This window comes from Callithrix jacchus, chromosome 10 (genome assembly GCF_049354715.1).
Source record: "Callithrix jacchus isolate 240 chromosome 10, calJac240_pri, whole genome shotgun sequence".
NCBI lineage: Eukaryota > Metazoa > Chordata > Mammalia > Primates > Cebidae > Callithrix > Callithrix jacchus.
The window spans coordinates 76,342,947-76,365,031 of NC_133511.1; the positions used below are offsets into that span (position 1 = coordinate 76,342,947).

At 41.4% G+C, this 22,085-nt stretch overlaps 2 protein-coding genes across 14 annotated transcripts in view; one reads left to right on the top strand and one right to left on the bottom strand.

Annotated features, from left to right (window-relative positions):
• The window catches only part of AMPD3 (adenosine monophosphate deaminase 3), a 60,474-nt gene extending 45,440 nt beyond the window's left edge, over nucleotides 1–15,034 (top strand). For 11 of the 13 annotated variants that reach the window (XM_035265752.3, XM_009007656.6, XM_078340485.1 and 8 more), the window contains 5 exons: nucleotides 1,230–1,393; nucleotides 2,667–2,787; nucleotides 3,908–4,081; nucleotides 6,010–6,120; nucleotides 13,168–15,034. In XM_035265752.3, coding sequence (XP_035121643.1) covers nucleotides 1,230–1,393; nucleotides 2,667–2,787; nucleotides 3,908–4,081; nucleotides 6,010–6,120; nucleotides 13,168–13,344 — 747 coding nt within the window. In that variant the 3' untranslated portion in view covers nucleotides 13,345–15,034. The remainder of the gene's footprint in view (nucleotides 1–1,229; nucleotides 1,394–2,666; nucleotides 2,788–3,907; nucleotides 4,082–6,009; nucleotides 6,121–13,167) is intronic. The other 2 variants (XM_054242063.2, XM_078340482.1) reach the window with 1 other exon arrangement.
• A 2,178-nt stretch (nucleotides 15,035–17,212) lies between these two features.
• Nucleotides 17,213–22,085, bottom strand: part of RNF141 (ring finger protein 141) — a 31,710-nt gene continuing 26,837 nt past the window's right edge. Inside the window, exon 6 of the mRNA XM_002755044.7 lies at nucleotides 17,213–20,384. Coding sequence (XP_002755090.1) covers nucleotides 20,234–20,384 — 151 coding nt within the window. The 3' untranslated portion in view covers nucleotides 17,213–20,233. The remainder of the gene's footprint in view (nucleotides 20,385–22,085) is intronic.

The window sequence follows — 22,085 nt, forward strand, 5'->3', positions numbered from 1 at the left end:
GTACCAAGCCTCCCCTATGCACTGAGAGCCCATGCCCTCCATGCATGTGTTCTTGGTTGAGGATGACCTCTGGGATCAGTCAGAAGGCTCTGGTGACTCTGGAGGGGTCCCAGCAGAGGTAGAACTGCAGTGGAAGGGTGGAAGTTTCCTGAGGCTACTCGAGCCCATCTCAGAGGGTAGCTCCCAGTGGGGACTGGAGAGCAGAGCTAGCTGCCTCCCAGGAGCCACGGCTCAGCCCAGCAAGGACCCTCTTCTCTGTCTGTGAGGCATCTGGCTGGATTCTCCTGGCCACACCTGGGCATGCCCTAGGGTATCCTCCACCTACAGCCCCAAAGAGTGCAAATTCAGTGCTCAGAGCCTGGTTTCTTTTTTTTGAGATGGAGTCTTGCTCTGTCACCCAGTCTGGAGTGCAGTGGTGCGATCTCAGCTCACTGCAACCTCTGCCTCCAGAGATCAAGCGATTCTCCTGCCTCAGCCTGCCGAGTAACTGGGACTACAGGCACACACCACCATGCCTGGTTAATTTTTGTATTTTTATTTTGAGAGATGGGGTTTCACCATGTTGGTCAGGCTGGCCTCGAACTTCTGACCTTGTCATCCACCCACCTCTGACTTCCAAAGTGCTGGGATTACAGGCCTGAACCACTGCACCTGGCTGAGTCTGGTTTCTTGAGCAACTTCCTTAATTGCTTTGGCCCTGGTTTGCTCAACTGTGAAATGGGGCTCCACAGCCAACCCGTCCCTCCTGGTTGCTCTGAGTTATGAATTAACTGATGTGCATAAAGTGCTTTGAGCAGGGCCTGACCCGTGATGTGTAGTAGGACTCTTTCCCTTCACAGCTTGTTGCTGCTGCTGATGGCAGTGGCTGCTGCTTCCTGCAGGATGGCCTTGGCACAGCCGAGGGACGGGCGGTGGGCATGGCTGCCTCACACTTCACCTGTCCTGGCAGTCTCCCCTGCTGCCGCCACCTCCACACAGGGGCTTGGTACTCTCCTGTCTCCCCTCCAGAGTACCTTTGGAAGCCCAAAGGGGCAGACTTTGGTGTTGTACCCACTCCTCATCCCTGAGGAGAATGTGGCCTCAGTCAGGCTATGGGATCCCCAGCTGAGGTGTGAACCTGAGGGCCCCAGACCCCCTGGCCTCTGGCAGCTGTGAGCCCCAGGAGGCTGAGCCAAGTCTGATCCTGGTCCTGCCTTGGCTTGGTGCTTAGGACCTTTCCTCCTGCCCAGGTGACAGGGTTTGACAGCGTGGATGATGAGTCCAAGCATAGTGACCACATGTTTTCTGAAAAGAGCCCCAGCCCAGACGTCTGGACCAGTGAGCAGAACCCGCCTTACAGCTACTACCTGTACTACATGTATGCCAACATCATGGTGCTCAACAACCTCCGCAGGTGCGTTCAGCCTGCCCTTGCACACGCTTGGGTTCATGTGTTAGTATATGCACACATGCACACACATATGCATGTGGCCCTTGTGTCCATGTGCACGTGAACCAACACATGTCCATGTGCTCACATACCTCAAAATCCACAATACTTTCCAGCATGCTATATGAGGCATGTCTCCACATGATCACATACATACAGACATGCCCACCATAACACACAGGCCAGTACAGATATATACCATGTACAGTATGCAATGCAGCCACAGCCCACGTGTCCACATATTTATATGTACACACACTTACCAGTGCATATTCCATGTGTACCTGTACCTCCCTGAGATAACAGAAGCATAGGACATGCCATCACACATGCGCATTCACTTACCGCACCAACAATGTCCACATGTTCACTTACCACCGCACCAACAATGTCCACATGTGCACATTCACTTACCACCACACAACAATGTCCACATGTGCATATTTTCATTCAACAAATTACTGTATCTGCTATGTGATAGGCACTGCCCTGGGCACTGGATAAATAACAGGGAACAAAAAGACTAAATCCATACATGCCTTTACAGGCAAAGGTCTTACAGGCAGAGATTCCCACCAATATGCACACAGACAAGAGCCAGGAGTTGGCTGCCCAGGGCAATAGGACAGTGAGTCATTCCCTTCCCTACAAGTCTCGCATCCCACCTGCCCCTCCTGGGCCCTGGGGCCTCATTAGCTCAGCCTAAACTGGTGCTAGTTGGTGGGTGTGGAGGTTTAGAATGGGGCCCTGATTGAAAAAAATGGCCTGGTGAGATGGAGGCAGTCCTGGACTGAGCTTTTGTGGATGGGAGCTCTGATTCTGGCTTTGCCAAAGACCTCCACGGAACATAGACTTCACTCTCTCGGCCTTGGTTTGCCCATTTTTATAACAGAGAAGTCAGACTCTGGTTTCTCATGGCCTTCCCTGCTCTGGAGTTCTATGAATGCAGGACACAAGGCTGGGAGAGGAATACAGGAGAGTGGCTGGAGGGCACAGCAGGTTCTCTTTCTACTTTGAGGCCCACTCTCTACCCCTAGAGATGATGCTTCTTGGTTCTAACAGGCTCTGGGACCTGGGCCTCTGCATTTTAGAAGGGGTAGTTTCCAGGGTGCACTGGGTCATCACAGCTCACCATGGGTGGTTATTCTCCCTGGAGCTGGCCCTGAACTGAGGCTGCAGGCCCCAAGCAGAGCCAACCAGGGGGTCCTTCCTGATCCGGGGCTCTCTTCTCTTACAGGGAGCGTGGCCTGAGCACGTTCCTGTTCCGGCCGCACTGTGGGGAGGCTGGCTCCATCACCCACCTGGTGTCTGCCTTCCTCACTGCTGACAACATTTCCCATGGGCTGCTCCTCAAGAAGGTAACCAGGCCACTCTCGGGAGCCTGCTCTGCAGCAACTGCCCTGCTCTGAGCTCCTGGGAGGCTTGGCCAGTGAGGCCAGAAAGCTGGGGCCTCTTCTGGGATGGGATGTCTGTCGTTGTCTTGGTTTCATTTTAAATTATGAAAGTAATATAATCAAACTCATCACAATTTCAATTTTCCAAAAACTGAAGAAATGAAAAAAAGCCAGCCCTATTGCTATTACGTTAGTAGAAATAGCCATTATTAGCTTTTTAGTATATCCAATTTCTGTATTTTATCCAGAGCATATTTTAATGTGTTTATTATCATAATGAACACAGAATTTGGCTGCTTTGTCCCTGTTGTATGATAAGCATTTTTTGATGCTGCAACATAATGTCTATGCTCTTCCTTCCAAAGGCTGTTGCTGGATGAAGGGTCTGCCACTTTGTAATTGACTCAACAAGTTAACACTAGTTGAACAGAGTCCATCCACCTTTTCAGTGGTGTACCTTTGAGCTCTGTGCATGTAGTCTTCTTCATATTTTAGATCACTTTTCACTGGCACGATGTTTAATCAAAATGCTCCCTTTCCCTCCTCCCGGCAAGGTGTAACCATGGGTCACGTTTTTTGGTGGGGTGGGTGCTACAGTAGAAAACCACTCTATCCTGGGCAAGTCCACCCTTTAGGTCCCTTCAGGGCTCATCTCCCAGGATGAACTGGAGTGTTCAGCCTCAACGTGGCTGTTTGCAGTCAAAGCAACAAAACAACTAAAGTGGGGCATTTTCTAGACTGGGTCCATGCCTCGGGGAAAGGAGCTGAAGGTGAAGGCTGGGGTGGGCTGCCCTTCCTGACCTGAGCCTTGTCTCCAGTTTGGAGCAAGAGTGGGTGCTTCCAACAATGGGTAGAAGCACCAGGGAGGTGCCTGGCATGCAATGTAGAAATGAGATGAACAGTGGGGAAGGGGAATATGTGTCTGGGTGTTCTGGCTTCCAGGAACTCAGGTTGAGGACTTGGGCAGACACTGTTCAGACCCCTGGTTTCCACTGGTGAATGCTTCTTCCCTCCTTTTCTCCCTTCCCTTTTCCCTTCTCCTCTCTCTGGCACCTGTCACATGAGTTTGGTGGTTCTTTTGCAGAGTCCAGTATTGCAGTATCTCTACTACCTTGCTCAGATCCCCATTGCCATGTCTCCTCTTAGCAACAACAGTTTGTTTCTCGAATATTCCAAGAACCCTCTGAGGGAATTCCTGCACAAGGGACTGCACGTTTCTCTTTCCACCGATGACCCCATGCAGTTCCACTACACGAAGGTGAGGACTTTGGGGTGAGCATGGTAGTGCCTCAGTAGGAATCAGTCCTAGCCTGTCCTTCCGTTTCAGGGACCTGAGCCCATGGCTCAGTTCTGCTTTTGGGGTGGGGCTGGTGGCCCAGTGAAGACAGAAGGGAAGTCACTGGTGGGAGAAAATTGTGCCTTCAGGAACCCTCTTTTTGGGGTTCTTGAACCCTCGAAGGCACAATTTAGTATCAGTATCTTTGCCTTCCTCTATTTTCCCTTTCTTTGACATTTATGAGCTCTGTGACCTTGGTAAAGTTATTAGCTCTCTGGATTAAGTTCCTCTTCATCTGTAAAATGGAGATTAAATTGTGTCTACCCCTACCTTGTGAGGATTCATGAAGATAATGAATCAAAGGGTCTAGTGTAGTGTCTGCATATATTCAAAATATTTAAACATACCTTTTAAATCAATGCTATTACAATTTCTACACATTGGGTCTCTGGGAAAAGAAAAGAGGCAGGGAAAGGTGGTGTCATGCATGGGGACCAGCTACAAGTGTACCCAGCATGTTTCAATGGTGTTGACGAGACCAGCCATTTGTTTACCACAAACAGAAGCACCAGTCTTTTAGGACAGATTCTCCAACTTCTTGGTCTCTGGACCTCTTTATACTCTTAAGAATTGAAGTTCTCCGGTGGCTCACGCTTGTAATCCCAGCACTTAGAGAGGCCGAGGCGGTTGGATCACGAGGTCAAGAGGTGGAGACCATCCTGGTCAACATGGTGAAACCCCGTCTCTACTAAAAATACAAAAAATTAGCTGGGCATGGTGGTGTGTGCCTGTAATCCCAGCTACTCAGGAGGCTGAGGCAGGAGAATTGCCTGAACCCAGAAGGCGGAGGTTGCGGTGAGCCGAGATTGCGCCATTGCACTCCAGCCTGGTTAACAAGAGCAAAAAACTCCATCTCAAAAAAAAAAAAAATTGAAGTTCTCAAAGACCTGTTGTTTATGTGGGTTATATCTACTGATATTTAACATGTTAGAAATGAATAGGAAATTTAAAAATATTTATTATCTTATTTAAAAACTGTATCAAGAAACCAATTAAATGTTACATAATATTTTTTTTTCTGAAAAGTAACAGTACTCCCTGCCTTTGTTTTGCATTTTTAAGCCTCTTTAATGTCTTAATGGAAGTCAGTAGGACTCTCCTAGCCACTTCTGCATTCGATTTGTTTTTAGTCAAAATACATAAAAATAGAAAACCTTGCTTCATGAAAATACATAATTGGAAAAGAGAAGACCTTTTGAAAGGTTTTAGGACCTTCAGCAGTCCTTGACCTGTATTTTGAGAACCATTGCTCTAGGCTACAGCAGCAGTGGGGTGGGGAAGAGGTCATAGAGGGCTCATGAATAGACACTTCACATCCCAGAAGGGAAGCAAAACCACAGCTCAAACCCAGATCCTTCTGGGAGTACACCATTTTACCACCTATCCTATGATCACTTCTTTTTTTTTTTTTTTGATGTTCTGTCTCTGCTTTTAGTATTTTACATATATATATCTCACATTCATATATATATCACATTCATATATATATATGGCAAACTTAAGAAAATAGTGTGTTAAAAAGAAAAGCTAGAGAGCAAGTGCTTAAAGTGGCATGACTAGAGGGCTTGTCACAGGAGAGCAGAGACAGGCATCCCTGACGACTGGTACAGGGCTTCAACATGAGCTCTCAGTGCTGGCCAATAAATAAATTTGGAGATGTGATTTAGATCTTTGATAACCCATGATTTCACAGAAGATCTTAGGCATTGAAGGTGTGACATTTGGTGATCCAGGTGCCATTTAGTGAGGAAAAGTTAAACCTGCAATGTCTGATGTTATCTTTGGACATATGTGAAGGGTTGATTTGGATATTCTCCTGTCTAATCCACATGCTTTGGGGGAGGGTCTAGGAAGCACTTATGGAAGAATATGCCATTGCAGCTCAAGTGTGGAAGCTTAGCACGTGCGACCTGTGTGAGATCGCCAGGAACAGCGTGCTGCAGAGCGGCCTCTCGCATCAGGTATGCAGTGTGATGGTGCCACCTGTGTCCCTCCTGGGAAGGCTGCCTGCTGTGTGCCAGGCACCTTCCAAGCACTGGGGATCTGTGACAACACAGCAGACGGGGCCTCTGACACTCAGGCATGGGGAGAGAAAAGGCAGCAGCCTCCTGCGTTTCCATGGCTGCTTCCTCACCCTTTTCAGACCTCTACGGCTCCTCGAAGAGGCCTTCCCTGATCACCCATTCTAAAATAGCCACACACTTGCTATTATTCTCTGTCCCCTTAATCTGTTTTTCTCCATAACATTTATTCCTGCTAATACTTAGTTATGTGTTTTTCTGTCTTTCCCTCTAGAATATAAGCTCTGTGAGGACAGAGGCTTGTTCAGAATTATGTCCCTGGGCCCTAGATAGTCCCTGGCACAGAGCAGGAGCTCAGTATTTCTTAAATAGATGGGAACAGTATCTAGACTGAATAAAAACTTAGACAATAGGACCGAGACATGTATCAGAATTACATATGGTAATTCTGAGGTGGCACTAGCACTGAGACCCATGTTCTGATGTATCTTAGGTCTGCCGACACTTCCCTGGGTGATATCACTGGTTGGGGAGAGGTTGCATTAGGGGCTTCCCTTGTTGGATGATGATGCAGCAGAGTTAAAGGCTTAAGATTCTTTTTTTTTCTTTACAATTTTTTTAAAAAATTTGACTTTAGGCTCTGGGGTACATGTGCGGGTTATGCAGGGTTGTTGCATAGGTGTATACTATATGGGGCATTTCTCCCCATGTTATCCCTCCTCACCCCTCGCTGTCCCTCCCCTAGCCCCCACCCCAACTGCCCCCAGTGTGTGATGCTCCTCTCCCTGAGTCCACGTGTTCTCATTGTTCAACACCGCCTATGAGAACATGCGGTGTTTGATTTTCTGTTTTTGTGTCAGTTTGCTGAGAATGATGGTTTCCAGATTCATCCAAGTCCTTACAAAGGACACAAACTTGTTTTTTATGGCAGTTGGGTATTCCACGGTGTATATGTGCCACATTTTCTTTGTCCAGTCTATCATTGATGGGCATCTGGGTTGGTTCCAGGTCTTTGCTGTTGTACACAGGGCAGCAATGAACATACATGTGCATGTGTCTTTATAGAATGATTTATAGTTCTTTGGGTATGTACCCAGTAATGGGATTGCTGGGTCAAATGGAATTTCTATTTCCAGATCCTTGAGAAATCACCACACTGTCTTCCACAATGGTTGAACTAATTTATACTCCCACCAATTGTGTAAGAGTGTTCCTATTTCTCCACATCCTCTCCAGCATCTGTTGTCTCCAGGTTTTTTTTTTAATGATCACTATTCTAACTTGGGTGACATGGTATCTCAATGTGGTTTTGATTTGCATTTCTCTAATGACCAGTGAGGATGAGCATTTTTTCATGTTTGTTGGCCTCATATATGTCTTCTTTTGAAAAGTGTCTGTTCATATCCTTTTGCCCACTTTTGAATGGGGTTGTTTGGTTTTTTCTTGTAAATCTGTTTTAGTTCTTTGTAGATTCTGGATATCAGCCCTTTGTCAGATGGGTAGATTGCAAAAATTTTTTCCCATTCTGTTGGTTGCCGGTTCACTCTAATGATGGTTTCTTTTGCTGTGCAGAAGCTCTGAATTTTAATTAGATCCCATTTGTCTATCTTGGCTTTTGTTGCCATTGCTTTTGATGTTTTAGTCATGAAGTCCTTGCCTATGCCTATGTCCTGGATTGTTTTGCCTAGGTTTTCTTCTAGTGTTTTTATGGTGTTAGGGTTTATGTTTAAATCTTTAATCCATCTGGAGGTAATTTTAGTGTAAGGTGACAGGAAGGGGTCCAGTTTCTGCTTTCTGCACATTGCTAGCCAGTTTTCCCAACACCATTTATTAAACAGAGTCCTTTCCCCCATTGCTTGTTTTTGTCAGGTTTGTCAGAGATCAGATGCTTGTAGATGTGTGGTGTTGCTTCTGAGGCCTCTGTTCTGTTCCACTGGTCTATGTCTCTGTTTTGGTACCAATACCATGCTGTTTTGATTACTGTAGCCTTGTAGTATACTTTGAAGTCCAGCAGTGTGATGCCTCTGGCTTTGTTCTTTTTGATTAGGATTGTCTTGGCTATGCAGGCTCTCTTGTGATTCCATATGAAGTTTAAAGTGTTTTTTTTTTCAGTTCTGTGAAGGTCATGGGTAGCTTGATGGGGATGGTGTTGAATCTATAAATTACTCTGGGCAGTATGGCCATTTTCACAATATTGATTCTTCCTAACCATGAGCATGGAATGTTTTTCCATCTGTTTGTGTCCTCTCTTATTTCATTGAGCAGTGGTTTGTAGTTCTCTTTGAAGAGGTCCTTTACATCCTTTCTTAGTTGTATTCCTAGGTATTTTATTCTCTTTGTAGCAATTGTGAATGGGAGTTTGCTCTTGATTTGGCTGTTTGTCTGTTATTGGTATATAAGGAATGCTTGTGATTTCTGCACATTGATTTTGTATCCTGAGACTCTGCTGAAGTTGCTTATCAGTTTGAGAAGATTTTGGGCTGAGACAATGGGGTCTTCTAAATACACAATCATATCATCTGCAAATAGAGACCGTTTGACTTCCTCCTTTCGTAATTGAATATCCTTTATTTTTTTTTCTTGCCTGATTGCTCTGGCTAGAACTTCCCATACTATATTGAATAGGAGTGGTGAGAGAGGGCATCCTTGTCTACTGCCTGATTTCAAAGGGAATTCTTCCAGCTTTTGCCTGTTCAGTACAATATTGGTTATAGGTTTGTCATAAATAGCTTTTATCGTTTTATGATATGTTCAATCAATACCTAGTTTATTGAGAGTTTTTAGCATGAAGGGCTGCTGAATTTTGTCAAAGGCCTTCTCTGCATCTATTGAGATAATCATGTGGTTTTTGTCTTTGGTTCCGTTTATGTGATGGATTATGTTTATGGACTTGTGTATGTTGAACCAGCCTTGCTTCCCTGGGATGAACCCTACTTGATCGTGATGAATAAGCTTTTTGATGTGCTGTTGCATTCGGTTTGCCAGTTTTTTATTGAAGATTTTCGCATCAATGTTCATCACGGATATTGGCCTGAAGTTTTCTTTTTTAGTTGAGTCTCTGCCTGGTTTTGGTATCAGGACGATGTTGGTCTCATAAAATGAGTTAGGGAGGATTCCCTCTTTTTGTATTGTTTGATATAGTTTCAGAAAAAATGGAACCAGCTCCTCTTTGTACATCTGGTAGAATCTGGCTGTGAACCCATTTGGACCTGGACTTTTTTTTTGGTTGGTAGGCTATTTATTGCTGCCGCAACTTCAGCTCTTGTTATTGGTTTAATCAGGGTTTTGACTTTCTCCTGGTTTAGTCTTGGTAGAGTACAAGTGTCCAGGAATTTATTCATTTCTTCCTGGTTTACTGGTTTATGTGCATAGGGCTGTTTGTAGTAATCTCTGATGGTAGTTTGTATTTCTGTGGGATCAGTGGTGATATCCCTTTTACCTTTTTTATTGCATCTATTTGATTCTTCTCTCTTTTCTTTTTTATTAGTCTGGCTAGCAGTTTATTTTGTTGATCTTTTCAAAAAACCAGCTCCCGGATTTATTGATTTTTTTGAAGGTTTTTTTGTGTCTCTGTCTCCTTGAGTTCAGCTCTGATCTTAGTTATTTCTTGTCTTCTGCTAGCTTTTGAGTTTTTATCTCCCTCCTCTAGCTCTTTCAATTTTGATGATAGGGTGTCAATTTTAGATCTTTCCTTGTTTCTCATGTGGGCATTTACTGCTATAAATTTCCCTCTTGACATTACTTTAAAGGTGTCCCAGAGATTCTGGTAAGTTGTGTCTTCATTCTGATTGGTTTTGAATAAGACCTTTATTTCTGCCTTCATTTCATTGTTTATCCAGTCAACACTCAGAAGCAAGTTGTTCAGTTTCCAAATGGTTGTGCAGATTTCAGTGTTTCTTAATCCTGAGTTCTAACCTGATTGTGCTGTGGTCTGATAGACTTTTTGTTATGATTTCTGTTCTTTTGCATTTGCTGAAGAGTGATTTGCTTCCAATTATGTGGTCAATTTTAGAGTAAGTGCGATGTGGTGCTGAGAAAAATGTGTGTTCCGTGGATTTGGGGTGGAACATTCTGTATATATCTATTAGGTCTGCTTGGTCTAGCTCTGCATTCAAGTCCTAGATGTTCTTCTTAATTTTCTGTCTCATTGATCTGTCTGGTATTGACAGTAGAGTGTTGAAGTCTCCCAGTATTATTTTGTGGGAGTCTAAATCTCATTTAGGTCATATAAGTTCTTTATATGACCTAAAATGTATAAAGAACTTGCTTTATACATCTGGGTGCTCCTGTGTTGGATGCATATTTAGGATAGTTAGCTCTTCTTATTAGATTGATCCTTTTACCATTATGTAATGCCCTTCCTTGTCTCTTTTGATTTTTGTTGAAGTCCGTTTTATGAGACTAGGATTGCAATCCCTGCTTTTTTTTTTTTTTAAGTCTCCATTTGCTTGGCAAATCTTCTTTCATCCCTTTATTTTGAGTCTATGTGTGTCTTTGTATGTGGGATGGGTTTCCTGAATACAGCACACTGATGGGTCTTGACTTTTTATCCAGTTTGCCAGTCTGTGTCTTTTGATTGGAGTGTTTAGGCCATTTACATTCAATGTTAATATTGTTATGTGTGAATCTGATCCTGCCATTTTGTTACTGGCTGGTTTTCTTGCCCATTAGCTGACTCATTTTCTTCATTGCATTTTTAGTCTTTGCCATTTGGTGTGCTTTTGCAGTGGCTGGTACTTGTTCCTTTCTGTGCTTAGTGTTACTTTCAGGAGCTCTTGTAGGGCAGGTCTGGTGGTGACAAAATCTCTCAGTAATTGCTTGTCTGTAAAGGATTTGGTTTCTCCTTCACTTATGAAGCTTAGATTGGCTGGATATGAGATTCTGGGTTGAAAGTTCTTTTTTTTTAAGGATATTGAATATTGGCCCCCACTGTCTTCTGGCTTGCAGGGTTTCTGCTGAGACATCTGCTGTGAGTCTGATTGGCTTCCCTCTGTGGATGACCTAACCTTTCTCTCTGGCTGCCCTTAGCATTTTTTCCTTCATTTCAACCCTGGTGAATATGACAATTATGTGCCTTTGGGTTGCTCTTCTTGAGGAATATCTTTGTGGAGTTCTCTGTATTTCTTGAATTTGAATGTTGGACTGCCTTGCTAGGCTTGGGAATTTCTCCTGTATAATATCCTGGAGTGTTTTCTCCAGCTTGGGTTCATTCTCCCCCTCATATTCAGTTACAAAGATTAAGCATAGATTAGGTCTTTTCATATAATCCCATATTTGTTGAAGGCTTTGTTCATTTCTTTTCACTCTTTTTCTGTCTTGCCTTCTATTTTTTCATTGAGTTGATCTTCAATCTCTGATATCCTTTCTTCTGCTTGATCAATTTGGCTATTAAAACTTGTGTTTTCTTCACATAGTTCTTGTGCTGTGTTTTTCAACTCCATCAAGTCGTTTATGTTCCTCTCTAAGCTGGTTATTCTAGTTAGCATTTCATCTAACCTTTTTTCAAAGTTTTTGGTTCTTTGCATTGAGTTAGAATATGTTCCTTTAGTTCAGAAAAGTTATTATCCACCTTCTGAAGCCTGTTTCTGTAAATTCATCACATTCTTTCTCGGTCATGTTGTGTTCCTGTGTTGCTGAGGAGTTGTGATCCCTCGAAGGAGAAGCGGTGTTCTGGTCTTTGATGGTTTCATCTTTTTTGTGCTGTTTTTTCCCTGTCTTTGTGGGTTTACCTGGCTGTGATCTCAGGGAGCTGTTTGATGAGGTTGCTTGTCTGTCTGTCAAGGTGCTACTGGGTTTCTAGAAACTCTTTCAGGTTACTAGGTAAGCTTCCTGTGTCTTTTTTGTTTGCACTGGGAGGTTAGGCCTGCATGTTCCACTGACCTGGAGATGCTGCTAGGTGATCAAGAACATCATCCCATTGCTATGTAGGCTTCCTCCTGTTTTTTGTTAAAACATGACACCTAGTCCTACCCCTTTAATGGTGGGTTGTGTCTTTCCTCCACAGGGCTGGATCATTCGGGGTTCACCTCAGACTGAAGAACTGGCTGCCTAAGCCACTAGAGTTAGTGCTTCAGCCCTCTGGGGTTTGTCGGGGAGGATAGGGACCTGCCCAGCAGCACCATCTGTCTTCCCGGTTTCAGCTCCCTCCCTCTCTGAGCAGGGGGAGGGGGTAACAGCTCAGTCCGCAGGCTCTGTTGGCCGGCTTATGGGCTTATGTGTTTGTTTAGATCTGTGTGCCAATCCGGGACACTATCCTGATTATTCACCTCTGCGCTTGTAATTCCTGGTGCTTGACTGGCAAAGATCCTCTTTTCTGTGTATTGCTGAGGCTTTGGGAGAAGTGCTGTATCTGGACCAGAGTGCCAGAGGGGGAGCCTCTGACTCACTAGTCAGATGCACTTTCTGGGTGAAGTGGCACCCCTCCCCGCCTTGGTTGGTCTGCCCTGCCTGGGCTTTGCTCACTGACCAGACCTGTCAAAATGCACCTGGTTCCTTGGAGCTAGGAGATCTCTCGACTTCTGCATCTCTCTCGCTGGGTGTTGTGTGCTGGAGTTGTGTCTATTTGGCCATCTGGACTCCCTGACCGGGCTTAAGATTCTTTTCATGTGCAGTATGGTTCCTTGGATTGGCTCTCCCCAGAAAAACTGTCCTTGTCAGCTCTCCGGAGGGACTTCTTAATTAATATTTACCTCCTTCCCCATCCCCAGCAGATGTTGCAGACCTTGTCTTTCCTCTCTGATCAAGGAAAGCACAGCCAGGAACAAAGGGTTGTCTAAGGATGACTGAGGTTGTCAGGGCGACATCCTTGAGGACACGGAGGCCAGGAGGAATTTTATGAGTCCTGTGGGGATAAGATGTCCTGACTGAAGATCAGCTTCAGGGAGACTAGTCTGATTTGCTGTGACTGATGTCAAATCTGCCCATGTGGCTATAGAAAGTGAATCAAAAGTATATAATAATTTCATTTGTATTTCTCTTGGTCCACAGGAAAAGCAAAAGTTTCTGGGACAAAATTATTATAAAGAAGGACCTGAAGGAAATGATATTCGAAAGACAAATGTTGCTCAGATCCGGATGGCATTCCGATATGAGACCTTATGCAATGAGCTCAGCTACCTGTCTGATGCCATGAAATCAGAAGAGATCACCGCCTTGACCAAATAGTTCCAGCATTTGACATGCATTTTAACTTTTTGGTTTAATTTCAAGTCTGCTGTGGCTAATAGTGGTCAAGATTCCAAACTAGGACTTTCCTCTTTGAAGAGGATGCATCTGAAGAAATTTCAAACTGATGATTTTGGTTGTACTGCTCACTTTAAGAATTAACATGCTCACTTTTGTTAGTATTTCTGAGTAACACAATGGCGACTTCTCCTTTGGGGATCTGGGAGCTGGGGACTTGTCTATACTTGTTCCTGATTTTTCAAGTATTTCTCTTGAAACTGCCAGTCCAGTGCTTGAACTGTTGGGGCCAGGATTTTCCATGGTCAGATGCCAAGTGACATGAGGTCTGTGTGGTTTTCTGCCATATTTTTCTCCATTGGCCCAAGTAGGCTAATTGATGATAGTTGTTCATTTCAGCCTCTGGATGGCTGGCCGCCTTAAACACAATCAATTTCAAAGCTCCATTTCATAAAGGGGCTACTTTGAGGGAGTTCAAATGGAAGACTTCCTTCTTGACAATTTGTGTTTTTAGTGAAGTTCTTAAACCGTTTTATTTAGCCCTCCTCCCCGCTTTCTAGTTGGAAGCCAAATGTACTCATTAAAACAGCCACTCCTATTCGGAGTCTTGGTTTCTTCACCTACAAAGTGAGGGTTTGGACTAGATGAGTGGCTTTCAGGGTGTTCTGTGAATCCCCTCATGAATACTTTAGAGTCAGGGAGATAGGGAGTGACACTCAGGGGCTGTCAAAGGGACTCTGCGTTCATTAGTTTTACACTGCAACTGCTTATGTAATATTTTCATTTGAATGAAGAACTTCGAAAATTACAGGACTAGAAAGATGATCTCTGTTCCTTTTGGCTCTAATACTCTATGACTGCAGGCCAATTATCACTTCACCTATTAAGAGGTGGGAGAAGTGAAATTTACTTAAGGTTGCATAGCTAATAAGTAATAATAGGCCTACAACTGGGTTTCCTTATTCCAAATCCTGTCCTTTCCCCACTATTCCATTAGACCTCACAAATGTTAGTTGTGTGTGTGTTTTTTCATCAATGTAACCTGGTACATTTTTTTTTTAAGGCAAAATTTTCCCCTTACCTACTATGATGACTTTAGAAGATACAGTGGTCCCAGGGGTCAGGTAGAAAGCATTTTTAAAGACCAATCTGAATTAAACTTTACCAATATATTCTTATTCTGTGTTACTAGTGCCTGGTATGTAGCAGGTGCTCAATAAATACATTTTGAATAATTAAGTGAATTTCTTTTGGCAACATTTTAAGGACATGTGCTCTTAGTACTCAAGAGGCTGCTCAACTATAACCTATTTCTGCAGTCAAATTCAGACTACAGGAGGCCTTTTTTGCATCATTATAGTTAGAAGAACCCTATTTCTGCCTGTGAACTTATTTGACTTTAGATTATCTCGTCTTGTGAACTCAGCATATGGAACTATAAATGCAGTATTTTTACTAGGCAAATATATATGCTATCTTGAAGCTAAATTATGATATTGAATAAAAATCCATTGTTATCTTAGGGATTATTTTTGAAAAGCTCCCATTTGTAAACATTTGCCCTAACATAGGAAGTACTGTGTAGTTTCTCACTGTCATTTTATCTGTATCAGGTATCTTTTTTTAATTTGTTAAATAAAATCTGTTAGGACTGTGGCTCAATAATTTAAAACTATTTCAAGATAATCATATTTAAAGCAAATGTTAGAAGATTTTTTTACTCTAAGATTGGGCACCATGAAAAGCTATCAATAATAACAGCTAGCTTATCTTTTACTAAGACTCAGACATGAATGACATTCGCTAGGAAAACAAAATTTTCAAACTGAAGCTCACTAGACCCAGAAGATACATCTTCGCTATCATTTTCTCTTTCTACCATTATAGTTCATGAGCAAAGCTATGCATGTTCATTTCCTCTTCCCAGGATATTATTTTAGTCTGTCCAGCTAACACCTATTGGAGTTTACCTGTCCTGTAAGCTTTTCAGACATCTTTTCTATAGCACTTTGTGCTTTTATTACATTGTTATACTTAATTGGCCTATTTGGGACAAATCCCTACTTTCCTTTGTGTTTGCAATTGGAATAAATGGCAATTAATTGTATATTGCCTCAGATTTCTAAAGGAACATGTTTTGAAGCATGTTATCCCTTACCCTTAAGGGCTCAAGTTCACTTTACGTGTTACTTCAAATTGTATTGTTGAAACGATCGACATCATTTCTCTTTGCCTCATGAAAACAAATCACAACTCCTGGGTTGATATTTATCATGGCCTCTTGGATTAGAAAAGAGCTGAAGGCACATCTCTCTTGCTTTCTCTTCTGAGTGTTGGTGAAACAATAGTCTTCATTTCCTGGGTTTCAGACAAGACTGAAGGTGATATATCCAAATATTCTATGACTGAACTATGACCATTATAAAGAACAAGTATAACTAATTCCAATAAAAGGAATACTAACCAGATACACATACTTCCTTGGAAATTTTAGACTATAAACAACTGCAAGATTATCAAAACCTATCTCTGCAAAGGCTTTTATATCTTTTCAGTAAAATGTGAATTTCTCCACAGTACGGTATCAGCAAATTAACTATCAACTGTCATTCATTCTTATGTCTTTGCACTTTTCAGCACTAAGATTCTACAGTGTTTCTCAAATTACATTCTTATATTTTGGAATGATTTTGCAAGGTAAACAAACTACAATAGGGTTGAGCATTTTCTTATTTTTACTGTCTGTTGGGGTAGGGGTCCACAACCCCTGGGCTGTGGACAGTACCATCTGCCACTTGTTAGGGACTGGGCCGCACAGCGGGAGTTGAGTGGTGGGCGAGTGAGCATTACAGCCTAAGCTCCACCTCCTGTCAGATCAGTGGCAGTATTACTTTCTCAAGGAACGTGAACTCTCTTGTGAACTGTGCATACAAGGGATCTAGGGTGCCTGCACATTATGAGACTCTAACTAATGGTTGATGATCCGAGGTGGAACAGTTTCATCCTGAAACTATGCCCACACCACCCCAGATCTGTGGAAAAATGGTCCTCCATGAAAACAGTCCCTGGTGCCAAAAAGGTTGAGAACCACTGCAGCAGGGTAAAAAGATATAACAAAAAATGAGTCTATTGTCAGCTGCTTATGTTTATATGATACTGTCATTGTGTTGCCCAGCATAAATGTGAGCGACCTGCTGAATTCCCTAATTCCAAGTAGTTTTTTTTTGCCTGAGACGGAGTCTTGCTCTGTCCCCGAGGCTGGAGCGCAGTGGTGCAATTGCAGCTCACTGCAACCTCAGCTCACTGCAACTTCCACCTCCTGTGTTCAAGAGATTCTCCTGCCTTGGCCTCCAAGTAGCTAGGATTACAGACATGCACTACCACACCAGGCTAATTTTTGTATTTTTAGTAGACATGGGGTTTCACCATGTTGGCCAAGCTGTTCTCAAACTCCTGACCTCGTGATCTGCCTGCCTCGGCCTCTCAAAGCCTGTAATAGGCGTCAGCCACTCTGTCTGGCCATCTCCAAGTAGTTTTCTTATTCCTGGATAGACAAAGTAAGCTTAAGACACTAACAGTTAAAAATGCAAATGATTCAGACTATCTTTTAATAAACTCAACCTCCCAATGTTGAAAATCACTGAATCAAAAGGTATTTTCAAGCAGCCTTTCTCCCAGATATGTATTAGACATAAGGAAATCGAGTACAATTTGAAATGAATTTTAAAACGGCACACAAACATCACAAACCCCAAGAGCACAATATAAAATAGTCCTCTAAGGAATATAATCATTTGGTATATTATAATGTGAAATTACATAAGAAAAGAATCTCTTTGATTAGCTAAAATTACTTGCGAATGATTATTTATTGCATAATTTATCAGTGGTCCTAAGAATAACACAGATACTATTATTCTCAACCTCTAAATTCAGTACATAGTCAAATTCATTTTCTCAAACTAAGGTTCTATACATAATCGGAGTAAACCCTCTGTTACTGAGTTAGGATAGGGAAAACTTTATAACTTACAAAACAAATTCCTTAGAGCTCATGAAACCACTTCACAAATCCTAGAAGGCACACATTATATTTCCTATTATAGTAAGTACATTTATACTAAGTACATTTAAGTACTTCATATTTAAAAAAGACAGAGCTGTACAGAATACAAAAAGTGTACATTTCATCCATCAAACAAATTTACAACTTTTACGATGTTATTACAGTAGAACCTACCTAACAGTCACATCTAAAGAATTATCACCCAGTTTAGTAGAGTGAACAAAGAGCTGTATTCATTTATTTGATATTTGATAAGGCTAATATTTTATATTCACAGTAGATCAGTAAGTGTCTTGGAGCTCATATTGTAAAATAAAAAGGTTTGGGCCCTGTTGAGTCACTGGTCTCATTTCCTTGAAAGGTGAAAGATTCTGGGGGATAAAATCATTGGCTATCCCTGGAAAGATGCAAAACTCTGTAAGGTAACTTTGTTCACATTTCAGAAACATTCAGGAGGCAATCTGAATTAAACTCAGCAAGTCTAATCCAAAAGGACAATTTAAAATCTTTGAGCTGGAAAAGATCCCAGTGGATCATGGATCATCTATCCCAAGGTTTTCAAAATATGTTCCATGGAATACTAAGAATCTATGGAGGAGATACAGGGTTCTGCAAATTTGACTTGAATTAAAAAAAATTTTTTTAAAAAACAACTCCCATTATACAAGTGTGGTACTCACTAAATTCAGACATACTGGCTATTACCAATGCATTAATGTGTTTTTATTGGTTGACTTAATCATATTTATAGTATATAAAGTTTATACAATAAATAAGAAAATTTATAATAAAATATGACTTTTATATAGGGGGGTAGGATGTGTGTGTATGCATGTGTGTTTAAGGGTTCTGTAAGATTTTCCTTGAAAAAAAAGTTTTTGCTGCTGACATAGTGGGAAAACCACAAATAAAGTAGGAACCTACAAACAACAGTAAGAGACTTTCTCAAGGTCACACAACCACCAAGTGCATTGCTAGGTTGATATGATGGAACCCCTGGTGCTCTGCTTGCATAAACCTCCATAGGGAGTAGTTAGCTATTTGGTATTTAGCTGTCCCATTATGAATGTCAATGGATTAGTCTTCAGCATTTTCTGGGGCAAGATCAAGCTACCTTGGAATTTGAAATTTCAAGCTACCTTGAAATACCAGATGTTTTTCCTTGAAATTGATTTAATTTTATTTGCTTGCCTATTAAAATCCTATTATCCAAAAATTCTGTCATCAATCAGTGGCAACTTAAATTGTGGACCCTGGTTTAGGAAAATAGTAATATTTGCAACTTATGAAGAAGTCAGAAAAGTTACATGGGATGTTAAATTTTAAAGAAGGCAGGCCCTTGTTTTATTACATGCCAAAATATTAATGTTAGAAATTTAGTTGATAAGCAAAAAAAAATGGTTGTGACTGAAGATCACAATTCCATTATTACTATATTCTTTTAGACTATTTTAATGGAAAGAATATTTCAATGGAAGTACAGTGAAACAGCAAGAATGCCAAATTATCTTCTAATTTTCAGATGTACTTTATGTATATATGGTAAAAAAGCATCACTCTATTTTCTTGTCCTTTTTTTTTTTTTTTTTTTTGACAAGGAGTCTCGCTCTGCCTCCCGGGCTGGAGTGCAGTGGCACAATCTTGGCTCATTACAACCTCCACCTCCCAGGTTCAAGCAATTCTCCTGCCTCAGCCTACTGAATACCTGAGATCACAGGTGCTTGCCACCAGGCCCAGCTAGTTTTTGTATCTTAGTAGAGACAGGGTCTCACCATGTTGGCCAGGCTGGTCTGAAACTACTAACCTCAAGTGATGCACCCACCTTGGCCTCCCAAAGTGCTCTGAATACAGGTGTGAGCCACCATGCTGGCCTCTTGTCTCTTAATCTATCAAATTTGAGGACCCTGAAATCTCAGAAAGATGTTTTCAAGTTAAGGGGGAAAAAAGCACCATAAACCAATATTAAATGACTTATAATCATTTAGAAATACAAAATTTGGTATCTGTGATGCAGAAAAGTTACCTTCTGAAACTCCAAGATGTGTGAGCATTATCAAAGCCATTTAGAACAGTTATGCAGCTGTGGGAAAGCATTTCCAGAACAGCCAAGAAAATTCCCCAGGAGAAATATCCATTTGCAAGGGAAAGTCACACCCAACTTTATAGGCCTCACCCAAATTATACAGTATGGCAAAAACAAACAAACAAAAAAATCTTTAAGTACAGTAATTCCAAAACACACTGCTAAAGTTATGAAATAATTGTGGATCATTTCAAGTAAAAATTAAAGGAGCAATAATTAACCACAAGGGGGCATATATACTCCTTAGATTCCAGCAGAAACACTAGTTTTAAGTAGTAACATGCACTTTGATGTATTCTACATTTTCAGTCACTTAAAATTTCCTCTCTCAGATAGCTACAACTTTTTAATATTTGAGGTTTATTTTATAGCTAACTAAAAAGATTCCAGAATACTCCTGCCCCACAAAACAGTAGTGTTTCAGAAGCCTCTGGAAGTGCTGCTGTTACCTTTGGCAAATAATTCAGGAGCAATTAATTGTAATACAAATTTGAACAGATAAATAATAGGAAAATATAGTCTAAAACAGTAGCAAATTTTAGTTTACCATAAATGGAAGACATGGGAGGTTTATCTTTTAAAGTGGGACAAATGATCAGAATAGCAAAAATAAAAGGGTGGGGAAAATGGATTTTTCTGTGTCTGTGCCACAACCTTGCGTTCTTCCCCCATGATCAAATATTTGTAGCCTACAATAGCAACAGAAGACCTTCACTCCAAGGTCATGGCCTGTGGGGCTGGCCTGCCTCGTCAGCCATGTTAAGAATATAGTTAGCCATATCATCTTCAGTGGGTGCATCTGATACCACCCAAGATTCATTTGCTCCAGTCATCTGCAGGCGACAAATAGGGCAATTCCTGTGTCGATCACTCCTAGTAGAGAAGTCAAAACAAGAATAGTTTGTTTTCTTTTTCCTTTTTTAAAAACAGGATTTTTAAAAGTAATACATGTACATGTCTTTTAAAAAGGAAATAGCACAAAAGTATACAGTGAAAAATAAATCTCTCCTTCCCATCTCAATTTTCAATTCTCTTTCCCAGGGGCAACCACAGTTACCAGTTTCTTATATTCCTCTAGAGATAGACTGAACTTGATTAAGCTTATGTATACACAGATGCATGTGCATGTGTGTACACGTACAGGTACACACACACATCACTGCTCTACTTGTCAGTATCTTATAGACCATTCTTTTTAACATACATTGTATAGCTATGCCATAAGTTGTTTAGTCTCCCACAGGACATTTCATTTTTTTCTCTTTTGTTGCTATAAACGATGCAGCAGTTCACATCCCTATACCTAAACAGGTAAAGTTTTCCTTTAAAATCAAAACTCCTTGTGAGTTCTAAGAGGAATCTCCCTCTCACCCTGGAAGATTTGGTCAAAGTGTCAAGTATAAATGCTTACATTTGTGATTATTTAAATGGAAGCCATTACTCTAGAAATAACTTCTTGGCAGTAGAAAGGGAATATGACAATAGGAAAGGATATTACTATTTTGCTAAGTAATATATACATGACTTTCAACAATATTATCTGTTGCCTGCTTAAAAGTCTGACAAAAATTCTTATGGCTCATAGGCAACAGGATGATTTGTATAAAAATGGAGCATACAAAGTTTAAAATAAAAGATAAACTTTACATGCATAATACTTTTTCTGACAGGGAAAGAACTCAAATATGATCACTTAAATAAGATTATGTTTTCCAAAAGGATTTTTTTTCTTATCAAACATTATTTTGGAAATTTAAAAAATACCATATTTGAACCAGAGACATATCATGCAGGGATGTTTTTCTTTTAATCTCTGTGAAATCTGGGACCAAAGTAATTATTTATATCAACTGCTTTTGGCTTTCAGGCAAAAATTTTTAGAACTTTGTTCCAAAAACTAAATGTGAAAGCTAGAGTTGGCATATATTATTTAGGTTGATTTCTGGCTCCTTAGAGATATTTTAAAAGATAATTAGATGTGTGATCTTCTGTGCACAAAACATCACAATTTAAAAATAGTCAGCTTCTGCTTCCAACCGAGGCTAGATTTATCTTTCCACTTAAAATTACTAAAACAATGGTTTCATATAATTTTTCAAATACAGTCTCACTGGCCATCAGGCAACGAAGGACAAGTGATCCCTGGGACATGGGAGGCAAAGAAGATGAGATCTATACTTGCCCCAGCTTAGAGCCTTGAGAGTTTCTATCCCCTGATCAAGAAGGAGGAACCTTGATGGAACATGGCAAACTTCTTGAGCTGAACAGACAGAGCTGAGAATCTCAGGGGACCAAGCAGCTAGAGTTTACAGGGCAGAGTAATGGAAAGCTGCACAGAGGGAAAATTCCAGAGGTCTACAGAAGCATCCCTGCCAGAATACTCAGCAGAGTGCTGATCAGAGTGTGCATGTGAGGACACTACCTGAGGCTGAGCAATCAGTCAAAGGGCTTTGAAGGGATAGTACCCTAAAGCTCAGTGGGCCTGGGATACTGCTTGTTCCACCAGCCAGACTGGAAAGGCTCATCACTCTTTGGGCATTAGTAAGAGTTCTCTTAAGGGTCTTGCTATTAGTG